Source organism: Notolepis coatsorum (genome assembly GCF_963971535.1).
Source record: "Notolepis coatsorum genome assembly, chromosome: 7".
NCBI classification, from domain to species: Eukaryota; Metazoa; Chordata; class Actinopteri; order Aulopiformes; family Paralepididae; genus Notolepis; species Notolepis coatsorum.
In genome coordinates, this window is record NC_140171.1 from 70,411,513 (window position 1) to 70,431,482 (window position 19,970).

At 43.5% G+C, this 19,970-nt stretch overlaps 1 protein-coding gene across 1 annotated transcript in view; it reads right to left on the reverse strand.

Annotated features, from left to right (window-relative positions):
• Window positions 1–19,970, reverse strand: part of lrba (LPS-responsive vesicle trafficking, beach and anchor containing) — a 622,382-nt gene that overhangs the window by 326,718 nt on the left and 275,694 nt on the right. Inside the window, 1 exon segment of the mRNA XM_084317903.1 lies at window positions 10,522–10,700. Coding sequence (XP_084174029.1) covers window positions 10,522–10,700 — 179 coding nt within the window.

Consider the following 19,970-nt stretch of genomic DNA (forward strand, 5'->3'; position numbering starts at 1 on the left):
AATGTAGTACATTGCACGAAAAGACAGGGACAAAACGCAACACATACACACAAATACTCACACACAAACATACCAAGGTGGAATCACCTACACAACATACACAATCCTAATACCATAGGACATTAACAGGATGCCACACACACACACACGCACGCCAATACATTATACTGCTGAGAGACAGGGCAGGCCCATAAATCTGAGTGCAGACAGTCCTCTCTGAAATAATACAGTGGTCTCCATTCAAATGTATAGAATGGAGGTGGATTTATGTCCCAAATGGAGGAGAGCTGTAAGTATAGTGTAATTTTATGTGCAGATAGCAGGGATGATCTACTCCTGGCACCACACTATACCTCTTCCTACCCCGTCCTCTCGCCTTACAGCTTCCCATAATAGTGAACAACTACATGGCTCACGTTTCAACATCGGATATCTGGTGCAAAAAAACACATTTAGAGCTACAATTCTTTTGGGGTCTCAGTTAATAACAATTCCATCAACACCAAAAGTCGAGCAAAAATGGGAGAAATAATAAGGAGGTGGGCAAAAGCAAGTTTGTGAGATGTCCAAGGTTTTTATGTAGGATATATCTGTTCTCTGAATGGATTTTGGGCTGTAAATCTTGGATGTATATTTGTGTATATTTATATATATTATTATTAATTATTTTTACATATTAGCATGGATACATAACATCTAATGCAGTAATAATAATTAGGTGTATCTATATCAACATGGGTCAATGTCCAACTTCTACTACAAATAATTGTAGTACTACTACACTTAATTATTACTACATTCGGTTACTTCAACTCACCTAATAATACAAATAATAAAATATATAATTATGTATATATTTGTGTGTGTATATATATATATAATGTATAGATAGATATGTGTGTGTGTGTGTGTGTGTGTGTAATACAATATATATATTTGTGTATATTATGTATATATGTGTGTGATATATATATATATATATATATATATATATATATATATATATATATATATAAAAGTTAAGTGTCCTAATGTAGTAATAATAATTAGGTGTAGTACTGCAATTATGTTGGATATAGAATTACAGCCCCAAATCCATATGTGTATTTTCTTACTATGGCAACACCTATTATCTTAAAAGAAAATAATAATAATAATAATAAAATATCAACTTTTTGTGCTGCACCTGTGTTAAAACATGTAACATGTTATTGATACAAAGGGGTGGGGGGGAATACAACTCCTTTTTTTGTTAGTATTTTTATTAATCCATCAATTCTGCAGCGATTTGCTCCTCCAGAACGTCTTTTGTGACCGTTTCATTATGCGACTAAAAGGTGCTTTACGACTGCATTCTGCACACAGAGACGTGTTTGATTGATCTGGCTGTAAATTCACTTTCACTGGCTCTCATAAATAAGCTAATGCCCAGCTGAATATGGAGGAGCCTGGGAGATTCCTCTGGTGGGGTTCGGAAGGGGCTTGTTTTTCCAGTCAGAACACTCTCTAGATGGGGATAACTCTTACCAAATGACAGCCAGTGGTGTGTGGAGTAGACTGGACTGGAATGTAGTGTGTGTGTGTGTGTGTGTGTGTGTGTGTGTGTGTGTGTGTGTGTGTGTGTGTGTGTGTGTGTGTGTGTGTGTGTGTGTACGTGTGTGTGTACGTGTGTGTGTGTGTAGGGCGTTAAGCCATACGGGCCTGCTGAGAGCCTCCCGCTGGAGTTGAAGTAGCTCCTTCAAACACTGAGGAGTAAATGAACTGATCTCCATTAGTCCTCCCCCTGCCCCTCTACACACACACACAGCTGCATATTTGCACAGGCACGAAGGCACGCGTTGCTCTCTTTCACACCAAGCAGCCCGTGCATACGACTCAAAGTGTGGTCATTATTCACGAGTGCTCACTCACTCTCACACACATACACACACTTCCTTCGGCCCAATTCTATATGCACAATCTCCTAAAACACACAAACCGCCCTTTCAAGCAACCCCCCCTCCTCCTCCCCTAAACACACACAGACACACTCCTCAGTGATAAAACACAATCCACACACACACACACACACACACACACACAAAGAGGACACCCTCTTTGAATGAAAGGAGAAATAATAATGTTGACCTTCCTGCCCACTGTGTACCTACTGTCACCACTGTCTAAGTGAATAAGAGCTACTGTAGCCCACAGCTGGCGGTTTACAATATAACGGTCGTACCGTACGGATGAAACGGAGTCATTACGGTCTTGCAAGGGAAACAGGCCAGGACTATTCAGAACGTTGATTGTTTCATTCCAATTTAGCACATGTATTAAAGAATACTACATTTCATAATTTGCAGTGCAGTGTTTTTCAATAGCCGATGCTGATATTGAGAGAGCAGGGTGGTTGATGCGATGTATTACTTTTATTTAATTTTTTATGTTTTGCATCTGATCAAATTCTACAATTTAATAATAACAAAACACAAAATGTATGAATTTAAGTTCACTAATGATAGCTATAGTAGCTAGCTAGCTTAGCTAATAAATTAACTAATCAAGTTAGTTTAAATTAACCTGAAAAAAATACAGCTAACCTTTGGATGTCAATTATTGCAATAGTTTTTCCCTTCAAAATATGTGATATGGAGCCCAGTCTTTATCCTTCCCGGGTGAGCAAGCATGGAGTGATGGGGTATCAACAGATTATTTGTGACCTAGGCTCTAGTTTTGCTTTATTTTTAACTTTTTGGGCAATTTTACACAATTCCTGTGAGTCTATGAAACAGTTTTTTTTCCAATAAAATTCATTGTTTTGTATTTTTATTCAAGTATTTTGGTGGACCGCTTTCTCCCCTTGCAAAATTCAAGCTGTTCCGCGCATACTCGCAATGCGCTTTGAGTGACAGTCACCCACCTGCACTGGCAGATACCTTTGAGAGAGCGAGAGAGAGCGAGAGCGAGAGAGAGAGAGGCTCTCATACACGCGAAGGCGCGAGTCAGCAGCCTGGCCAATTTGTGTGTGCGTGTCTGTGTTTTCATGCGTGTGTGTGTGCTGACGCATGGTTCTGTGGGACTAATTAATTTCGGCGCAGGGGGGCATAATCCCACGGGACAATGCATTGGTAACTTGTTTAGCATGATGAAATATACCCCCGTGAATATTAGTGCACGGATCGGAATACGGGTGCGTACGTGGGAGCGTGCGCAATGATATTTTGCAGCAGGTTGACAGTGATATGAGAGTGCTCTCTTGTATTTTATTTTTTTTATTATTTTTTAAACAAACATATAAACAAACATGACAACACACGATAAGATATACAAGCATTAATTGTCAGGGCACATCCAATGAGATCACCTTTTAGTTAGTTGTCTTATATAAGATATACCCATAATACCTGTTATCTAAAAAAAAAAACTACACACATATGCTCAGCTCGAACCCCCCCCTCCCGGACCCCACCTTGAGAAGTACCTCCACTATCCCTCGCACCTAACCAGACACTACCATTATAAGCTAGCTTTTATTCTCTCCACCACTTCTAACCACATTGACATTTTGGATTCATTGAGAGAGTGCTCTCTTGACAGAGAGACATAAGCCCCCTCTCTCTCAATGCAGTGTGCTCCGAGACTCGCACCGCGCATGTATGAGCCTCTCTCTCCCTCTCTCTATCTGTCTCTCCCTCTCTCTCTCTCTCTCTCCCTCCCCCTCTCCCTCTCTCTCAATGCAAACCACTGGAAAAGGCCATTTATAAGATAGCAGACCTTTAATATAGCATTTCAAGCCTGTGAAAAATGGTAATGTTGGTGGGCTGATATCGATATAAAAAAAACACAAATATAGGTCCAATAAATCAGCAAACCACTAGTAAAAACGAAACAGTCTTGCTTTATCAATTTATTATTATTATTAATAATAACAACAACACATCTATTTATTTATGTATGTTATTCCAACCTGAGGACTAATGTGTGAAGCTGGACTAGCTTTCTGACAGTAAAGCTAGATGCATATGCTTAGCAGTAAAATATCTCTGCACTGGCGGGCCATTGTTTTTCTATGGAGAGGACGGTGGCTGGGCCATTGTTTTTCTATGGAGAGGACGGTGGCTGGGCCATTGTTTTTCTATGGAGAGGACGGTGGCTGGGCCATTGTTTTTCTATGGAGAGGACGGTGGCTGGGCCATTGTTTTTCTATGGAGAGGACAGTGGCTGGGCCATTGTTTTTCTATGGAGAGGACGGTGGCTGGGCCATTGTTTTTCTATGGAGAGGACAGTGGCTGGGCCACTGTTTTTCTATAGAGAGGACGGTGGCTGGGCCATTGTTTTTCTATGGAGAGGACAGTGGCTGGGCCATTGTTTTTCTATGGAGAGGACGGTGGCTGGGCCATTGTTTTTCTATGGAGAGGACAGTGGCTGGGCCATTGTTTTTCTATGGAGAGGACAGTGGCTGGGCCACTGTTTTTCTATGGAGAGGACGGTGGCTGGGCCACTGTTTTTCTATGGAGAGGACGGTGGTGCCCAACTCTGCGGCAGCACTACCCTTGGCTCGTCAGAGACGTCACTGTGCTCAATATATTTCAACTTTTACCACGGTTACCGATGACCTTTTCAAAACGCTAACCAATGAGATTACAGCTTTATATGATGTAAAAAAAATTAAAGATTCATTATCTCTGTGTTTTGGAGTTAGGGTTAGTCCTCTCTCCTCTATGCTACTAATGCTCTCTAACATGTTCTCTTATCTGGCCCTGGCTAACCTAATGCACTCACTGCATGGACACAGCATTCTTATACCATCTGACACACACAGCATTCTTATACCATCTGACGCACAGCATTCTTATACCATCTGACACACACACACAGCATTCTTATACCATCTGACACACACACACAGCATTCTTATACCATCTGACACACACACACAGCATTATTTTTTTTTTATCCACTTTTTCTCCCATTTTTCTATATTTTCTCCCATCCCAATTTCGTATCATCCAATTCAACCCTCCCCTGTCACGAACGCTGTTTCTTGCCTCCCACAAGCCGGCTGCAATGTGGACTAAGTCATACATATAGTCAGGTTCACTATATACTTTCGTCGGATTTTCTTGGGGATTTGCAATACTATACATTTTTGGAAAGGGAATTGTATAAGGAATCAGAAAATCCATGTTTACATTTGCCCAGATGTCTATAAGGCGGCCATATTGGAATTTCCAAAATGGCCACCGTAAAATGTAGGTTTTGTAATATCTCGGCTTCTAAATGAGCTAGAACATTGATTTGAACTTCTAAACCTACATTTTCAGGGTCAAGGAATCCAATGGTGGTAGTTACAAAGCTTCTACATTTTACATTAACCCTTCGATGCATGAGTGGGTCAAAAATTACTGGGAGAAATGCTAAATGCATGATTTCTTTTTAAGTATACAAAAACAAATAGATTTTATTATCTTTCATCAAATAGTCTATAATAAATCATTATCATATATACATGTAAAATATCTATAAATTCAGCAAAAGGCCAATACAAAAGGCCAATACAATTATAATCTGATGCGAGCCCCGCCCTCAAAGGTGCAAGGCTACACCCTATAGCAATGGCCTTGTTCTTCAGACTTCTCTTCAGATATTCTCCTAATATTTGTTGTGGACCACACAGCCTACTATATGTGAAGTGTCATCCCTCAACATTATTCTACCCAGCATTTGATACATGTACCTTTGACATGGCCCTATATGAGAAGGTGGTGCAGCTCCTAGATGCCAGACCTGACCTGAAACAGATGGTTGTTCCCAGACTGGGTGAGCTGCATGTCGTCATGGCTGCCCTCAGAGCTCTTGGTGCCTCCATGGAGAATTCGGGTATAGATGATGCCTGGATGGAAGCAGATGTGTATGGTCCTGCCACAACAAGGCAAATCCTGAAATGCACACACTACAAGCGAGCTCTCCATGCCCACATCTACTCATATGTAGCACTCTATGAAATGGCTCTAGAGGAATTCTTCAAGGACAACCCACAACTGAAACGTGTGTGCCTGAAGACAACAGAGCGAGTAGAAGCTGCCTGCTCGGTAGGTATAGACATCAAGGCTGAATCTGTGAAGCAAGTCAACAGCACCCTCATGGAAGCCTTGACCACTGCTGAATTCATCACAGCATTCCAAGAATGGGAGGAACAAAAATCCAGGCATGCTATGTTCAAGGCCATGATGAGCTACCTACATCGGGTGGAAACAATCCTGTTCTTCGTAGCAGCAACTCGGAATGCTGACCTTGAACTCCATCTGCAGGCTGGAGAAGCACTGAGCAAGCTGTTCTTTGCAATGGATCGCATCAAGTACAAAAGACTCTGGCCAAGATACATTGCAGACATGCATGACTTGAGGCTCAATCACCCTCAGACCTGGGAGGAACTACGGGCAGGTAATATATCAGTCACCAAGAGTGTCATTCCCTTTGTGTCTGTTGGGGCAGACCACGCATGCGAACATCTGAACAAGCTGATGAAGATTCGCTCTGGGATTATTGGCATCTCTAACAATGCCAATGCCAGGCAGAGATTTTTCTTGGTCACACCAGAACTTTCACATCTGTCGAAAGAGTTCAAGAGTCAATTTGACATGGAAGCTGACAGAACCACGCAGCACCATGAGCTTGGGCCAAGTGCAGTCAAGAGGGCACATGGTACAATCGACAAGATCAAGGCAGCCATACTCAGTCATGGAAACCCCTTTACTACTGAAGGTGACAGGCTGCACAATGTAATCATGCACGCCTACATCCCAGATGAGTATGTACCACATATCTTGAATGCTGATGTCACTGGCCAGAAGTTGTATGAAGACTATGTGTCAGAGCGGATCAATGGAGATGTCAGCCTCTGGGCCCCTGTAAAAAAAGAGAACAATTAGATGTTCCTGTCTGGGAACAAGAAGATTACAGTGAAACTCAGAGACAATACTGTGGATTTGAAGGAGACCAAGGACCTGTTTGCAAGGCTGATGGTACTTGCCAGGTCAAACCGAGACATCAACCAGAAAGAGGCCATAGGAAACTATGAATTCACTCTGACACCAAGGGCATTGTTCGCTCCTGATGGAACAATCCTGCCATGCTATGACAAGTCCAAGTTAATCCATCTCCTTGAGAAATTAACAAGAGAAGATATGCCCCATGAAGATCCTCAGCTTCCTCAAGCTCGAAGTACTACCCACCAGGATGCAATGGATACAGGATTCACAGACCCCACATCTACTGATCAGCCAATTCGAAAGATAGCACTGGTGGATGGCATGGTGCTTGTGCAGAGGCTGAGCACAAAACTAGCCACTGTAGTGACAGTCAAGGATCTGAGTGGCTGCTTCAATGACAGACTGATGTCACTAACACGAGATTATGATGAAATAATCCTTGTATTCTACACATACAGGACAGATTCTCTGAAGAGCGCAACCAGAGATAAACGAAGACAAGGAAAAGCTATCCAATACCAAGTCAGAGATGACACCAACATCAAACACATCCCACTGAGCAGGTTCCTCTCTCATGACCAAACAAAGGCCGATCTGACTGACTATCTTGCAGCCAAAATGCTAGAATCCAACAGGGGATCCTCCAAGCTGATCATCACGTCACCTTCTGGGCACACTAGGAGCAACAAAGACCTACTCTTTGAAGGAAATAACCATGAAGAAGCAAACACACTGCTGATCCACCAAGCTGTGCTGGCAACACACCGGAACCCAGCTGATGCACAGTTGATGTTCTTCTCACCAGATACAGACGTTCTAGTGCTAGTCACAGCAAACTATAATCTCTTGCTGAAGAACACATTGATTTCGATGGCCTCTGGTGTTGTGCAGATTGAACCACTGTGGCGCGCTCTAGGAAAAGAAAGAGCAAAGGCTTTGCCAGCTTTCCATGCATTCACTGGGGCCGACAACACAGGGAGGTTCTCCCGTATAGGCAAGGCAACCTGGCTGCAGATCTATCTCAAAGCAGATGAAGACATTATCAATGGTTTTCAGATGCTTTTGGATGAAGCAGAAGTGACAGAAGGAATGCTGTCCACACTGGCTTCCTTTGTATGTGCAGCCTACTCACCCAAGGGTATCAACATCAAGACAATCCCTGAACTGCGATGGCATCTCTTCTGTAAACACAGGGCAGAGAGTGACAAGCTCCCTCCAACACATGGAGCTCTGAAGCAGCATATCTTGAGGGTCCATGTACAAACCAGGGTATGGGCACAGGCAGCCATTGCTCTGCAAGATCCGCAGCTGGACCCCCTGCACAATGGGTACTTCAAAGATTCAGATGGCATGAAGCCAACAACCACAGAGGTCCTCCCAGCCCCGAAGGCCATCATTGAGATGGTCCAATGCAGATGTAAAACGAACTGTTCTTCTGGAAGATGTTCCTCCAGAGCTAAAGACTTAGCCTGTACTGACATGTGTCAGTGCAGTAGCCAGTGCCAGAATGACGATGATTCCTATGCCGTGATGGATGAAAGTGATGATGATGGTGATGATGGTGTATAGATGTGTATACATTCACATAATCTATCACGTAATAGTCTAATGAAGAAGGTTACTTCTTTTCTGTGGTCATGATACTGAAGTTGATGTCAGTTGCCAATCAGTTAATGTCAATTATCTGTTAAGTCCTCAATAAAAGTTATGTTAACATGCACTTTGGTGAGTTCTACCTCGTTTTTGTTGGCACCATTTGATTCATTGACCCTGAAAATGTGGGTTTAGCAGTTCAAATCAATGTTCTAGCTCATTTAGAAGCCGAAATATTACAAAACCTACATTTTTGGCGGCCATTTTGAAAATGCACCCGTGCAAATGGAAACATGGATTTTCTGAATCCTTATACAATATCCTTTCCAAAAATGTATAGTATTGCAAATCCCCAAGAAAATCCGACGAAAGTATATAGTGAAGCTGACTACATAATTTTCGACCCACTCATGCATCGAAGGGTTAATGTAAAATGTAGAAGCTTTGTAACTACCACCATTGGATTCCTTGATCCTGAAAATGTAGGTTTAGAAGTTCAAATCAATGTTCTAGCTCATTTAGAAGCCGAGATATTACAAAACCTACATTTTACGGTGGCCATTTTGGAAATTCCAATATGGCCGCCTTATAGACATCTGGGCAAATGTAAACATGGATTTTCTGATTCATTATACAATTCCCTTTCCAAAAATGTATAGTTTTGCTAATCCCCAAAAAAGTCCAACGAAAGTTTAAATCACTTTATAATGAACCTGACTAATAGCACAAGTCCCCTCCGATACTTGAGGTAACAGCAGTCGCATCTTTTCACCTGCGCAGCTCGATCTCTCAGTGGCGAGGAGTAACGCGTGGGAGGCTCACGCTGCCCCTGACACTTCCTGATTCTACTGCGCAGGCGCACCAACCGACCTGTAGGAGTCGCTGTCCACAACGCCCGATCCCCACCCATCAGTTTCCCACCCCCTAATACGGCCAATGTGTATTAGTACGGACGGCCAGCTAAACTGAAAGCAAATGTGGAGCGCTGGGCTCGAACAGGCGAGCCCAGCGTCTCCAGATTTCGTGGCGAGCGCCTTGCCCACTACGCCACGTAGCCGCCCACACACACAGCATTCTTATACCATCTGACACACACACACAGCATTCTTATACCATCCGACACACACACACAGCATTCTTATACCATCTGACACACACACAGCATTCTTATACCATCTGACACACACACAGCATTCTTATACCATCTGACACACACACAGCATTCTTATACCATCTGACACACACACAGCATTCTTATACCATCTGACACACACAGCATTCTTATACCATCTGACACACACACACAGCATTATTATACCATCTGACACACACACACACAGCATTCTTATACCATCTGACACACACACACAGCATTCTTATACCATCTGACACACACAGCATTCTTATACCATCTGACACACACAGCATTCTTATACCATCTGACACACACAGCATTCTTATACCATCTGACACACACAGCATTCTTATACCATCCGACACACACACACAGTATTCTTATACCATCCGACACACACACATTTATTGACCTCATCCAGGCAGTGACTGCATTGTCTTCAGACAAACCTCTTATCTATTGTCAGACTAACCCTGCATTTTATTGCAACAACAAGAGTTCAATGATCTAAAATTGTTGTAATTGGAGTTGTATTCTCGGGAAGCCTAGAGAAATTTATATATATCATATATTATATATTAGGGCTGACCCTGACTAGTCGAATAGTCGACTAATCAATCGAAAGGAGCCGTAGTCGACTGCCAACCTCTTAGTCGAATGCAAAAAAAGAAAAGATAATAATAATAATTTTCTTCTTTTCTTTTTTTGATCATTCTTTCCAAAAGCAAAGAGGCCTGTATGCGTGGCTAACGCTAATGGCACGCATACCAGCAAGGCTAACTTGTATATATAGTGTGTTGTATGTACATGTGTGCTCACCAGCTGCAGACTCTGTGGAGGTCCCCTGGGACGCATCACCAGTGGAAACCACGGCAACGCTGTTGACCGGCGTCCCGCCAGACACGGAGGCCGCGGTGGCTGAAGGTACAGGTGTGGCGGCAGAGGAGGTGCCTGGGGAGGGGGTCACACCCGCTTTCTTGGGTGCCACGATGACACTCCTGTAGAGAAGATGATAAGAACGATCCAATTTATTACCTTTTCAGGTCAACTTTATACAGCAGCTTGAACACAAAACAAATTTGTTCCAAAGTGCTTCACAAAACAGTAGCAAGAGAAGATTACACTGATATGCAATTAAGACTTCAAATGAACACAATTCACCACCATGTCTCATGCTGTACAGACTGTTATACAGGACAAGGCCCTACATACTGCTATACAGGACAAGGCCCTACAGACTGATATACAGGACAAGGCCCTACAGACTGCTATACAGGACAAGGCCCTACAGACTGCTATACAGGACAAGGCCCTACAGACTGCTATACAGGACAAGGCCCTACAGACTGCTATACAGGACAAGGCCCTACAGACTGCTATACAGGACAAGGCCCTACAGACTGCTATACAGGACAAGGCCCTACAGACTGCTATACAGGACAAGGCCCTACAGACTGCTATACAGGACAAGGCCCTACAGACTGCTATACAGGACAAGGCCCTACAGACTGCTATACAGGACAAGGCCCTACAGACTGCTATACAGGACAAGGCCCTACAGACTGCTATACAGGACAAGCCCCTACAGACTGCTATACAGGACAAGGCCCTACAGACTGCTATACAGGACAAGGCACTACAGACTGCTATACAGGACAAGGCCCTACAGACTGCTATACAGGACAAGGCACTACAGACTGCTATACAGGACAAGGCCCTACAGACTGCTATACAGGACAAGGCCCTACAGACTGCTATACAGGACAAGGCCCTACAGACTGCTATACAGGACAAGGCCCTACAGACTGCTATACAGGACAAGGCCCTACAGACTGCTATACAGGACAAGGCCCTACAGACTGCTATACAGGACAAGGCCCTACAGACTGCTATACAGGACAAGGCCCTACATACTGCTATACAGCACGGCTACAGTTCAGGACAAGGCCCTACAGACTGCTATACAGGACAAGGCCCTACAGACTGCTATACAGGACAAGGCCCTACAGACTGCTATACAGGACAAGGCCCTACAGACTGCTATACAGCACGGCTACAGTTCAGTACGAGCCCCTACAGACTGCTATACAGGACAAGGCCCTACAGACTGCTATACAGCACGGCTACAGTTCAGTACGAGCCCCTACAGACTGCTATACAGGACAAGGCCCTACAGACTGCTATACAGGACAAGGCCCTACAGACTGCTATACAGGACAAGGCCCTACAGACTGCTATACAGGACAAGGCCCTACAGACTGCTATACAGGACAAGGCCCTACAGACTGCTATACAGGACAAGGCACTACAGACTGCTATACAGGACAAGGCCCTACAGACTGTTATACAGGACAAGGCCCTACAGACTGCTATACAGGACAAGGCCCTACAGACTGCTATACAGGACAAGGCCCTACAGACTGCTATACAGCACGGCTAGAGTTCAGTACGAGCCCCTACAGACTGCTATACAGCACGGTTGGCTACAGTAGGAAACACCACCTCAAGACAACAGCCCATTAGACTGGGAGAGTAATTAGCGGGCTGATTTTCCTGACACCGAAAATTCTGGAATGGCCACATCCGTCTTCTGTCCAATCGATGAGCTCCCTGCTGCAGTCAGTCATCCAGACTGATGTGTTGATGGATGAGCTCGTCTTGCCACGTCCCAGTTCTACCACAGGACGAGGCAGCGCTCGTTATTGACCCATACCACACACCTGGACTTCAGAGACTATTATTATAGACAGTGCGGAGCACTTTTAAAAGTCTGAATCCTGCAGTTGTGATGAAAGGTACTGTATGTTAGTCAAGTCAAGTCAGATTTATTTATATAGCACGTTTGACGTGAAGCCATCCAAAGTGCTTTACAGGTAGAACACAATAAAAACACGTACAGTACAGTAACAAATAAAATACACTAAAATTACAGTAAATAAGTATAGTACACTAAGAAACAAGAGCAAGGTGCAATATAAAAAGAGACAAGAAATATAGATAAAAAAAAATCCAGAGTAACAGCAAACATAGTTGACAGGTGGCAAGCTAACTCTGATCAAAGGCCAGGGAGAAACGGTGCATTTTAAGCAGCGGTTTAAAGGCCTCTAGGCTCTGGGCAGATCTAATGTGGGGGGGGGGGGGGGGAGGCTGTTCCAGAGCCGAGGGGCTGCAGCAGCGAAGGCTCTGTCCCCTCTGGTTTTGAGCCTGGTCCTGGGCACCTCCAGCAGCAGCTGGCCAGCAGACCTTAGGGCTCTGGATGGGGTGTGGTGGCGCAGGAGCTGGCTGTGTGTGTAGAGTATGCTCTAGTCTAGGTAAAACTATACATGGCAAATTATAAAACCACTGAATAGTGAATTTATTTATTAAGAGCTTCATTGCATTTTACTGAATTATTGTGTCTAATGAGTTTTATTCACAGAAGAAATATCTCACTGCCACTGTACCTGTGTAAAAGACCATGCACTCAACTTTATTTGTCACCAACACAGTACCTGGCTAGAAATGCAGTAATCCCGGCTATGAGGCAGAAAGGGCCAATGACCAGACTGTGAACAGTGGAGAAGACGTGTTGCAATGAGTAGTATACTATACTACAATACTAGTATCCACTACCAGACTGTGAACAGTGGAGAAGACGTGTTGCAATGAGTAGTATACTATACTACAATACTAGTATCCACTACCAGACTGTGAACAGTGGAGAAGACGTGTTGCAATGAGTAGTATACTATACTACAATACTAGTATCCACTACCAGACTGTGAACAGTGGATAAGACGTGTTCCAATGAGTAGTATACTATACTACAATACTAGTATCCACTACCAGACTGTGAACAGTGGAGAAGACGTGTTGCAATGAGTAGTATACTATACTACAATACTAGTATCCACTACCAGACTGTGAACAGTGGAGAAGACGTGTTCCAATGAGTAGTATACTATACTACAATACTAGTATCCACTACCAGACTGAAAAGTGGAGAAGACGTGTTCCAATGAGTACTATACTACAATACTACTTGGCTGTATCCAACCAACTCACTGATTATCTCTTACAGAATGACCTCCTAGACCCTAATCAGTCAGGCTTCAGGACTGGTCAATCCACAGAAACAGCCCTCATTGCGGTCACAGAGGCACTTCACTTAGCAAAAGCGAAAGGCCTCTCCTCTGTCCTGATTCTCCTAGACCTATCTGCAGCCTTCGACAGTCAACCATCAGCTCCTCCTCGAGTGGCTGGCTCTGCGCTGACATCATACCTCAATGACCTCTCCTACCAAGTGTCATGGAGAGGGACCCTGTCTGCCACCCGCCCCACATGTCCCCCAGGGCTCGGTCCTTGGACCCCTTCTCTTCTCCCTCTACTAAATCTCTGGGTAACATTATCACGTCTCATGCCTTCTCGTATCATTGCTATGCCGATGATACTCAACTCTTCCTCTCCTTCCCTCCCTCAGATATCCACGCCTCTGAGCGGATCTCCGCCTCTCTGTCCGACATCTCCGCCTGGATGACGACCAATCACCTGAACCTAAGCAAACAGAATTGCTTCACCTGCCGGCCAAATCCTCCCCCCTGGCCGACCTTTCCATCACAGTCGAGAATGCAACTGTGACCAAGTCCCCGACCGCCAAGAACCTTGGTGTTGTCCTTAACGACCAGTTGAACTTCTCCGCTCACATTGCAGCGACAACCAGAACCTGCAGACTCCTCCTGAGCAACGTCAGAAGGATTCGCCCCTTCCTGACAAGAAGCCACCCAACTCCTCGTCCAATCAACAGTCATCTCCCACCTAGACTACTGCAGCGCACTGCTTGCTGGCCTCCCGGCCACTGCCACCAAGCCTCTTCAACTCATTCAGAACGCAGCGGCTCGCCTGATCTCAAACCTACCCAAGTCGGCCCATGTCACCCCACTTCTCAGGGACCTGCACTGGCTCCCCATTGCCGCATGAATCCGCTTCAAGGCCCTCGACCTGGCATATCGTGCGGCGAAGGGAATGGCTCCCGCCTACCTCCGGTCAATGGTCTCTAACTACACACCCTCAAGACCCCTACGCTCTGCATCTTCTGGCCGCCTCAGACCTACTCCTATCCGAGCTCCGGGAGGGTCATATGGTAAATGGCTGCTTTTTTATATATTTATTTTGTAAATGTGTTACTCACATTTTATCCATTCACTCACACATTCACACACCGACAGCGGAGGCAACCATGCAAGGTGCCAACCTGCTCATCGGGAGCAATTAGGGGTTAAGTGTCTTGCTCAAGGACACATCGACACGCTTCCCGGGAGGAGCGGGAATCAAACCGGAAACCTCCGGATTGCCAGACGACTGCTCTACCTCCCGAGCCACTGTCGCCCCTAGAGGGTCATCAAAGAGAAGTCGCCTATTCTCGGTCCTTGTCCCACAATGGTGGAACGAACTTCCCACCACAGTTGGGACATCCCAAATAAATAAATAAAAACTCTAACCTAACTAAACTTACTGTCATGCACTTGTCCGAAAACGTCTAGGAGGGCTCTCCAGGAAGTATGTGATCTCTTCTCAGGGGAATATCTGAGTGGAAACTTGATTTTCTCTAATTTAATGAAGAACATCATGTCTTCCATCCAGGAAGATGGTGATGGGGGGACCAGGTGATTTCCAAGCAAAAATAATCCTCCTCCATGCTATGAGAGAGGAAAGATGCAATAACATCTAATTGCCTAGAGCGCAAATGACATGTTACACTGTATATTACTATGCACTTTTTTTGGGCCAATTTTAATTAGTTGTACTGTACTTATGCTGTGCAATGACAATACAATTGTATCCAATGTAATCTCATCTTATCTCAGGAACTCAAGATGCCGGATAGGGTTTTAACCCTTTCACTGCGACCACTAGCGGACTGGCCATAGGGAGCACCGGGAGTTTTCCCAGTGGCCTGGCAAATGCTTTTAAAAAAAATTATTTGTATTTGTTTGTGCCCGCAGTCAGGCCACTGAACTCCGAAGCAGGCCAGGTCAGTATACGTGTTTCTATTTGCGCGGAGATGTGTTCTCTATATAAGTTCGGGCAAGCAGGCAGGAATGAGTTAACTTTCATTCATTTTCAACATTTCATTCACAACCCAGTGCGAGGCAGCGAGCCTGAGCGGGCCTGCGCAGGCCTCACCAATCTCAAACAAGCCTATTAAATCATGATGAGATCAACTGCCAAAACCCGGGAGATATGAACGTTTTGGATAGCTCTAGAATGGGTGAAGCCAAACGTCGGACTGAAATTGAAAGAATGAGACGAAAGCGGGGCGCAATCAGAGGTGTTACTACGCAAGTTTTGAATCAGATGGACATTGAAATTGACATGGAAACTCTGAATGCTGATCACTTTAGCACTTTATTGGATGTACTGGGAGTTAAAAAATACATTTAGTTGGAACCTGACCGTGAAATAGAACAGCTATAACTCTGACGGATGATTTGGATGCTGATATTGAAGCCGCAGGGATGTAAGGAACGCATCATTATGTTGAACTAACGGCAGCAGCGCAGAGGGTGAGTGATACTACTAGTAATGAATCGACTGGATCACAGAGAGCGCCAGTGAAGTAGAGAAATGTAATGTAACGTGCACCGGTAAACTTCTATAAAAGGACACTTTCGTATTATAACCCGACGTTTGGACAATCCATTATTTGGAAAGTACTTATTCTACACTTTGGTGTAGTGCAGGGGTCAGCAACCTTTTTGACATGGAGTGCCTGTTTGAAATATAGTTGTAACTAGTGTGCCTCAACAATATTCCATGCATCGTAATTTTTTTTCTCATAATCAGGTATTTTTAATGATAATTTTTACATTACATCATTATTGTTATTGTTATTATTAACAATATTATTATGATGGTTGTATCAACCCTAAATCTGAGTTGGGGGGGGGGGGGGATGCAATGCAGACAAACAGCTGCATACAGTGCGACCATTTCACTCACATTTGCCCATTCATTTTTGGACACATCACACACCATCGGTTTGTGTACTGTACGTGTGCTGTCATAGCTCCACCTACAGGCCTAATGGAGAACACCAGGATGTGAATGGAGGGTGAATGTGAGGTATATCGTGTAAATAAGTTTTGATTGATCGCAAGACTACACTGTAAAAAAAATTAAAATAAGTTACCAGAACTTAAAAATATTGAGTTCAGTTACTGCGCATTAAAGTTTTCAGTTTTCAATCCATAATAAGTTAACAGAAAAATAAGTACACAACCACATTATTTCAACCTAATAAAACTATGTTTATTGTCATTGTTTTAAGAACACAAGTTGACTTGGTAATACTCACATTTTGAGTAAAAAAATTGCTTTTAACATGTGCAATGTTCAATGAAATAGAAAAATAAATAATAAAATTTGTTGATTAATCCCACTGGTCACAATGGTGACCGTAATAATGTTTTTGTTATAAGGCTCTGCAAATGTTACTGAATGATGTAGAAATGTATTTCCAGCTAAATTGAAATAATAAACAAATAAAGGGTCTCAATTAAATATGTGGTAGTAAAAAGAACCTGTGGGAGGATTTCAACAAGATAAATGCGACAACAGTGCAAAATATTTCACTATATTTAAAAAAAATTAAAAAAAATAAAAAATCCAAAAAAAAATACAAATTTTTTATTTAATTTTTGTATGCAGTCAGGCCACTGAACTTAGAAGCAGGCCAGGCCAGTGTTTCTAGTTGCACCAGCGCAATAGTTAGATAACCTAGGTGGGTAACAACCAGGAGATCACTGCAACTCACACAAGTTGGAGAACTCTCTCTCTCTCTCTCTCTCTCTCTCTTGCTCTCACACAAGGGAGCCGCATGTGATTGGTGGATGCGGGACCCTTACAAAAAACTGCTAATCATTGACACATGCTAGCCTGTAATAATCCCCCCCAGAAAAATCTACTTTGCATTTGATATATTGCAAATATATGCCATCACACACACTGGCATTTAAAGGGTTAGAATTATAAAATGAATATGTGGTGTTATGATCAGGGCTGAAGTTGAATAAGATTGTATTTTTTATCAATTACAAAAATCCATAAGAATCTGTGTTGTTGCTAATCATACATACTGTATGCTAGCCTGTTTTTTTTAACAATAATTTGTGATGCCATCACAAACACTGGCATTTAAAGGGTACAAATAAAAGAATTCCTGCACCAGAATGCAGGAAATGAAGTCTTTGTAACAAAGAAAATCCTGGTGGGGGACCCCCAGACCCCCTGCTTAAAAAGTGGCCTGACTGGGGCTATATTTTGCACTATATTTCCTGGCCTGAATGATTTCCCCAGTCCGGCCCTGGTTAAAAGCCTCCAATGCTTATTAGTGTGTGTGCGTTTGAACGTTTGCATGTTTCAACAATACATTTCCATTTATAAAAAAAAAATATATATATATATATTATTAATATATATATATATATATATTTTTTTTTACCTCCTATAATAGTGGGGGTCGCGGCTCTCTGACACCGTTATTTGGGGGACCCCTGGTTTACATCAGGGTAGATCTTCACTAGTCTGGCTTTGGAATAATGGAGCCTATGTAGCACCTTACAATGTATGAGACCTGATCTAGCACGTCTTAGATCTAATCATATACTGTAGATCGCTCCAGCCCACCAGTCTCTTCCCAAGCAGATCTAGCAAGAAACATCATCATTAAACGACATGAGGGAAAGATAGATCTGAGAAATGAGTGATTTCTGATGAGATTTTAATTTGAATAGTTCCTCCCATGGCAGTCGAGCTGGTGGCGCGGGGAAAGAGGGAAACAGTCCTTACCCATACCCGAGGACAGCGATAGTGATGTAAACATGACAGATCATGTTTGCTTGATAGGGACTCAAAAATGGGTGGGGAAAAAAAGGTCACAAAGGCAAGCGATTCCCTCAGAACCTAAAGAGGACACAAGGCTCTCTGTATTTGATTTTAGAATTATTGTTATAGAACTACAATCTCTTTATTTGCAGACTACATTTATACCTACTGTATACCATGAATTTTTCCTCTGCATTTAAATATCCCGTGCACACATGAGTGAATGCTCGCAATGCCGTTTCTGTGAATTTTGAATCCATCCTAATCCTCTAAGAGCAGTGGACAGTCACAGTCCAGTGCTCGGGGGCCAACTCAAGTTCTGATGCCAGTGCCTTGGTCAAGGGCCAAGACCAGTATGCACATCCCCAGTGCTATCGGATTTCAGTCCAATACCAGGCTAAAATGAAATATCGGTTTGGGCGAATTTCCCCAATACTAAAATCCGATACTAAAGAAACTAAGAATACTAGTTAACAATTTTTTTTATCTACTTTTTCTCTCCATTTTCTATTTTTCTCCCTTCCCCAATTTCGTATTGTCCAATTCTACCCTCCCCTGTCTCGAACGCCGTTAGGCCATGCCTCCCACAAGCCGGCTGCAATGTGGACGAAGCCTTGCATCACGTGTCCCCTCCAGTACACGAGGAGGCAGCCGTCGCATCTTTTCACCTGCACAGCGCGATCTCTCAGCGGCGAGGGTCTGCGTGGGAGGGACACGCCGCCCCCGTCGCTTCCTGATTCTACTGCGCAGGCGCACCAACCGACCTGTAGGAGTCGCTGTCCACAACGTCCGATCCCCGCCCACCAGCTTCCCACCCCCTAATACTGCCAACTGTATTAGTATGAACGACCAGCCAAGCTGGTAGCAACGCCGAGAGCTGGGCTCGAACCCAGCATCTCCTGCGTTGGTGGCGAGCGCCTTGCCCACTGCGCCACCTAGCCGCCCACTAGTTAACTCTCTAATGGAAAATAAATATTATATTTCAATGATTGTTGTGCAATGACCCCAAAATGACAGTCCAAGTCTATACTGTTCAATGAAAATATTTATTGGTACTCTGTATCGGCTGATACCCAAAGCCTAGGTATCGGAACTGAAAGATTGGTGCATCCCTACCTAGCTCCTTGTACCTTTCATGGTATCAGCCCAATATCCACCAGTATACTGTAGGTATCTACTGTACTAGGGCTATAATGATATACACATTTTCAGATTTTATACACATTTCAATCTCAAGGTCACGATTAGATTTTCTATTCATGCAAAAAAAAGAAATTCATACTAGAGAGCTCTAATTATAGATGATATCTATTACAGAAAAACACATTTTATTTCAAAGTCGTAAACAATGAAAATGAGCCTTAAACATAATTCGAATAGCAGTGGCCATACCATACCAACAGTTG